This window comes from Myotis brandtii, unplaced genomic scaffold, assembly GCF_000412655.1.
Source record: "Myotis brandtii unplaced genomic scaffold, ASM41265v1 scaffold151, whole genome shotgun sequence".
Lineage (NCBI taxonomy): Eukaryota > Metazoa > Chordata > Mammalia > Chiroptera > Vespertilionidae > Myotis > Myotis brandtii.
Genome location: NW_005355461.1, coordinates 44,458 through 50,036, shown reverse-complemented (window position 1 = coordinate 50,036; position 5,579 = coordinate 44,458). Strand labels below are relative to the sequence as shown.

At 41.4% G+C, this 5,579-nt stretch overlaps 1 protein-coding gene and 1 long non-coding RNA gene across 2 annotated transcripts; both read left to right on the top strand.

The window, feature by feature from the left end:
* The first annotated feature begins 122 nt into the window (after nt 1–122).
* Nucleotides 123–2,501, top strand: EEF1A1 (eukaryotic translation elongation factor 1 alpha 1). The gene is given in 8 exon segments (XM_005861431.2): nt 123–329; nt 620–799; nt 912–1,208; nt 1,297–1,447; nt 1,537–1,793; nt 1,878–1,988; nt 1,991–2,126; nt 2,225–2,501. Coding segments are annotated over 8 exon segments (1,401 nt in total). The 5' UTR covers nt 123–185; the 3' UTR covers nt 2,350–2,501.
* Nucleotides 2,502–2,569: 68 nt separating this feature from the next.
* Nucleotides 2,570–4,842, top strand: LOC106725267. Its single transcript, XR_001361133.1, has 2 exons — nt 2,570–4,165; nt 4,204–4,842. It is a non-coding gene; the product is annotated as an uncharacterized LOC106725267 (long non-coding RNA).
* The last annotated feature ends 737 nt before the right edge of the window (nt 4,843–5,579 follow it).

The following is a 5,579-nucleotide window of genomic DNA, read 5'->3' as shown; positions in this document are numbered from 1 at the left end:
CCTGCTCGGTGGGTGGAGGCCGGAGCGGGGCCAGCTTGGCGTTGGTGCCGATTCTCCTTGGAATTTGCCCTTTGAGTTTGGGTCCTGGCTTATTTGGAAGCCTGTGGGGCTGGGATTTAAAAGTTTTTTGGGTTTTTTTACTTGAACGTAGGTGTCGTGAAAACCACCGCTAACTCAAACCCAAGATGGGAAAGGAAAAGACTCACATCAACATCGTCGTCATCGGACACGTAGATTCCGGCAAGTCCACCACTACCGGCCATCTGATCTACAAATGTGGGGGCATCGACAAGAGAACCATCGAGAAATTCGAGAAGGAGGCTGCTGAGGTGGGTACATTAACTTGGGTCATTACAACAAGTGCCTGCAAGTATAGTAAGTGGTACTTTTCCAAAAAAATACAGTCCACCATCCACATCCGCATGGCACACGAGTTTAGGGATGGGCCAACATGCATGGAATCGCTTTGCTCTATCCATGTTCCGAGAATACGGTAAAGCGACCTGGGGTTAGCAGTTGTAAGCTGGAACCGAGCATTTATGCCAACTAACAGAGTCGGGAATTTCAAGTTGGGATTTGAGCGTCTTCGTTCCTGAGTAACCGTTCTTAATCCTCACAGATGGGGAAGGGCTCCTTCAAGTACGCCTGGGTCTTGGATAAACTGAAGGCCGAGCGGGAGCGCGGTATCACCATTGACATCTCCCTGTGGAAATTCGAGACCAGCAAGTATTATGTGACCATCATTGATGCCCCAGGGCACAGAGACTTCATCAAAAACATGATTACAGGCACATCTCAGGTTTGTACAGTTAACAATTTTTTAGAGAGTTAACTCTCTGGGTCTGTTTGGGCTCATCCCTTTTGAAGAGCTTCCATTTACTAATAGGATATGACCTTGTTTTCTTTTAAAGGCTGACTGTGCTGTCCTGATCGTTGCTGCTGGTGTTGGTGAATTTGAAGCTGGTATCTCCAAGAATGGACAGACCCGTGAGCACGCCCTTCTGGCCTACACACTGGGTGTGAAACAGCTGATTGTTGGTGTTAACAAAATGGATTCCACTGAGCCACCCTACAGCCAGAAAAGATACGAGGAAATTGTTAAAGAAGTCAGCACCTACATTAAGAAAATTGGCTACAACCCTGACACAGTAGCATTTGTGCCAATTTCTGGTTGGAATGGTGACAACATGCTGGAGCCAAGTGCTAATGTGAGTTTTAAGACAGTTGAAAACACTGGAAAGAAGCGGGCCAGGTATGGGGGCAGGTAACAGTAATTGATGATCTTGTGTTCTTCAGATGCCTTGGTTCAAGGGATGGAAGGTCACCCGTAAAGATGGCAATGCCAGTGGAACCACATTGCTTGAAGCTCTGGATTGCATCCTGCCACCAACTCGTCCAACTGACAAGCCCCTGCGTCTGCCCCTCCAGGATGTCTACAAAATTGGTGGTAAGTTGAACATAAATATCAGAAAGTGACATGTATGGGAGACTACAATTTCTTCACAAGCATTTATGACTATGCCCTAAACATTTTAGGTATTGGTACTGTCCCTGTGGGCCGAGTGGAGACTGGTGTTCTCAAGCCCGGCATGGTGGTCACCTTTGCTCCAGTCAATGTTACAACTGAAGTAAAGTCTGTTGAAATGCACCATGAAGCTTTGAGTGAAGCTCTTCCTGGGGACAATGTCGGCTTCAACGTCAAAAACGTGTCTGTCAAAGATGTTCGCCGTGGCAATGTGGCTGGTGACAGCAAAAATGATCCACCAATGGAAGCAGCTGGCTTCACAGCTCAGGTAACACTAAATGTCATGTTCTTCCTCCCAGAGCCTTAAATGTCTTTTGAGACTCAGGAAATAAATTCAAATCCTTTTTCCCAGGTGATTATCCTGAACCACCCAGGCCAGATCAGTGCTGGATATGCACCTGTGCTGGATTGTCACACAGCTCACATTGCTTGCAAATTTGCTGAGCTGAAGAATTTGCTGAGCTGAAGAAGATTGATCGTCATTCTGGAAAAAAGCTGGAAGATGGCCCCAAGTTTTTGAAATCTGGTGATGCTGCCATCGTTGATATGATTCCTGGCAAGCCCATGTGTGTTGAGAGCTTCTCTGACTACCCTCCTCTGGGTAAGATTGAGCATTTACAGTAATGATACATTTTACTTGATGAAAACTATTTGTTTTGTGTACTGTGTCTAATGATAATATGAAATTTGTTTTAATAGGCCGTTTTGCTGTTCGTGACATGAGACAGACAGTTGCTGTGGGTGTCATCAAAGCAGTGGACAAGAAGGCAGCTGGAGCTGGCAAAGTCACCAAGTCTGCCCAGAAAGCTCAGAAGGCTAAATGAATATTATTTCCAACACCTGCCACCCCAGTCTTAATCAGTGGTGGAAGAACCGTCTCAGAACTATTTGTGTCTCAATTGGCCATTTAAGTTTAATAGTAAAAGACTGGTTAATGATTACAATGCATCGTAAAACCTTCAGAAGGAAAGGAGAATGTTTTGTGGACCATTTGGTTCTTTTGTGTGTGTGGCAGTTTTTAAGTTATTAGTTTTTAAAATCAGTACTTTTTAATGGAAACAACATGACCAAAAATCTGTCACAGAATTTTGAGACCCATTAAAATAACAAAGTTTAATGAGAAACCTGTGTGTTCTTTTGGTCAACACTGTAACTTTCTGTTATACTACTTAGGTAAAAGACTTCAGAGTTGCCCATGACCTATTTCCAGTGTTATATCTGCTGATATTTACAATTGGATGGTTCTGTTAACATTTTTTTCTGGGTGGGAACTTCGGGGTTTTTTGTGGGATTTTTTTCCCCACTGAATTGCCTGTCTCTTCATGGTAAAAGCTATGGGAAAGGGGGACTGTTGGTATAACACTAAATAGGTTAGGACAGGTAAGCAAAGAGTAACTTTTTGTTTGTAAGCTAGTTTCGAAAGGCCAAATTCTGTAAAGGCCACATGTTAACATAAAATTTTGTAGTTACATCAATATTGAGTAAATTTGTTGGTATGTCAAATTTTAGTTTTCCAGTTTTACTGGAATGTGAATTCACATTTACAAATGCTGAGGTAGTTTAAGAACCTAAAGTGAGGTTTGAATAGTATTGAGCACTGTCTTGCTGCAGTTATTGTATCCAAATTCTAGGAAAAATAAATTGATGGTAGAATTTGAGTGTGTTTTGTCACTTAAATGCTTCAAAGTCCACTTCCAATAGGAATTTTCATCTAAAGTTGGAGAAATACTGCCACATTGGAGATTAGACAGTTTGAGGTATGGTGGCAGATTGCTCTGATTTGAAATTTTGCTCAGTGCCACTTTAAAAGATAACCTTACTGAAAATTAGGTTCTAAAATGTGACAGTTGGGTAGGATGTAAGAAAGCACTTTTAAACTAGCTGGGGTAATTTGCATGCAGTGATGGTTTATAGTTGATGTTTGCTTGAGTGGTAGCCATCTAGTTTTTGATAGTTGGTAAATCAAAGCACAGAAAAGGAATTCCACAAATCTGAAAATTTTAATTCTATGTAATAGTATCCAGCTCAAAGTGGCAAAATCAGACAGCTTGTATATTAATTGTATCCTGTTAGGTAATGACTTTCAAATAGATAGCAATTTGTGAAGTTTTGGGGGTTTTTTTTTTGCCTTCGTCGAAATTATGTATGTCCCCCTTTTCCCCCATTGATCTCCACCCAAGACTGAAGCTTTGCCCCAGGTGGTTTGTCTTGGTGAATATAGTGTTGGCCTACAAAGGTTTCGGGTTTGGTTCTGGTCAAGGGCACATGCCAGGTTTACTGGCTTAATCCCCAGTAGGGGGCGGGCAGGAGGCAATTTAATGATTATCATTGATGTTTCTCTCTGAAATAAAAATATTTCTTGAATTAGGTAGGCCTTGACAGTACTAGCTGAGACATTTGAGGGGTGTGAAAAGGCTAAAATTTCTCTAGTTCATGAGGGAAGTAGCCCCCTTAAGTTTTTTGTAATTTGCTTATTTGTACAGGTGAGAAAAAATTGGCCAGCTTAAGCGGTAGCTGATATAAAAACAAATTTGTCACAGCTGTAGGATTTACTAGAATAAGATTGTTCCAGCCCCCCCCCGCAATGTTTAACTGCAGAGAGCACCACTATTTGAAAGGGTAGGAAGGAGGGTGACCAGAGTCAAGGAAAAGTTTAGTTACTAGCTTCCTCTCCACAGAACCGGGTATCTGTAGGCTTGCCAAGACAATTGCCTGGTTTTGAGCACCACCTACTGGTCACTACAAACTAGTTTTACATTCATGAACAAAGTTAAATTTTTGTTCTGAGGTTCTACACTAATGGCATTTCGTTGTGTTGTCATCAATGTAAAGATCTCAAGATCCTGTTGAAATTCCCGGGAATTCTGGTGTTTTTAGGATATGGAAAAGGGCATTCAGGTGTTAAACATAGATTGCCTTTAAGGCATATCTTTTTAACATCTTAAGCCCAAAACAGTCAATGCAGTATAACCAGATTTTTTTATCATTTCAGAACACAATTTATGCCCTCCCCTTCCCTAATTTACCTCCCAAGTTTCAGGTGCATCAAGAACTCAGCTTTCTGGATCAAGGACCCAGTCTGGTGATGACAATTCTGATCTAACATGTAACCCAGTCTCTGCTCTTTTTTAGTCTCTGATTTTGTCATGAAGAATGCATATGGTTTTAGTGACAGCATTTATATCTTCCTGTGGTGATTCTAGAAGACTTAATTCAACCAGAGGTTTTGATTTGTAGATATCCCTGGCCCTGATCAGATTACTTGCAGCTAACTAAAAGTTCCCCCATGGCACTATTAGACAACTAAAATCACCTTAGTTTTTAAAAAATATTTGGTATTTTTAAAATGTTTTTAGTTCCCACCCAAGGATATTTTTCTATTGATTTTTAGAGAGAGTGGGAGGGAGGCGGGGAGAGAACATTGATTGGCTGCATCCTGCACATCCCCTACTGGGGGTTGAGCCTGCAACCCTGGCATGTGCCCTTGACCGGAATTGAACCTGAGACCCTTCAATCTGCAGGCCTATGCTCTATCCACTGAGCCAAACTGACTAGGGCCAGAAGCAGTTTTTTCAAGAACACACGTGCTCATTTGGTTGAGTTTTGGTTCTGCCCAATTGACTGTACAAATCAGTGAAGAAATACTGGTTTTCAGTAATTTTCAGTATGGGATGTAAAAATCCTGAAGAATATTACCAGGACTATGGTTTTAATTTATATTAAAATTTATTTATCTTGGTATCATTTCCTGTTGAGTTGAGAACTGAGCTAATGCCAAAAGAATTTTTTCATGGTTGTAGTATTCACAATTCCTGAAATGGCAACTCGAGATCAAGGGTGTCAATTTCATGTGTGTCAACATGGCCTTACATGTTTTAGACTGATAGTCAAATGCTAGTTCACATGTCATGAAAAGCTGTGGAAATCCAGTCAGTTCAGAAAGTTGCATTCTCGAATGAGTTCTAGATTCTGATGATGGAGTGTGTGCTGTTTCAGGTGAGAGAAGAGGGGGAATAATACATTTCCTCTTTTTCTTGCTTACCTTCCTAAAGTT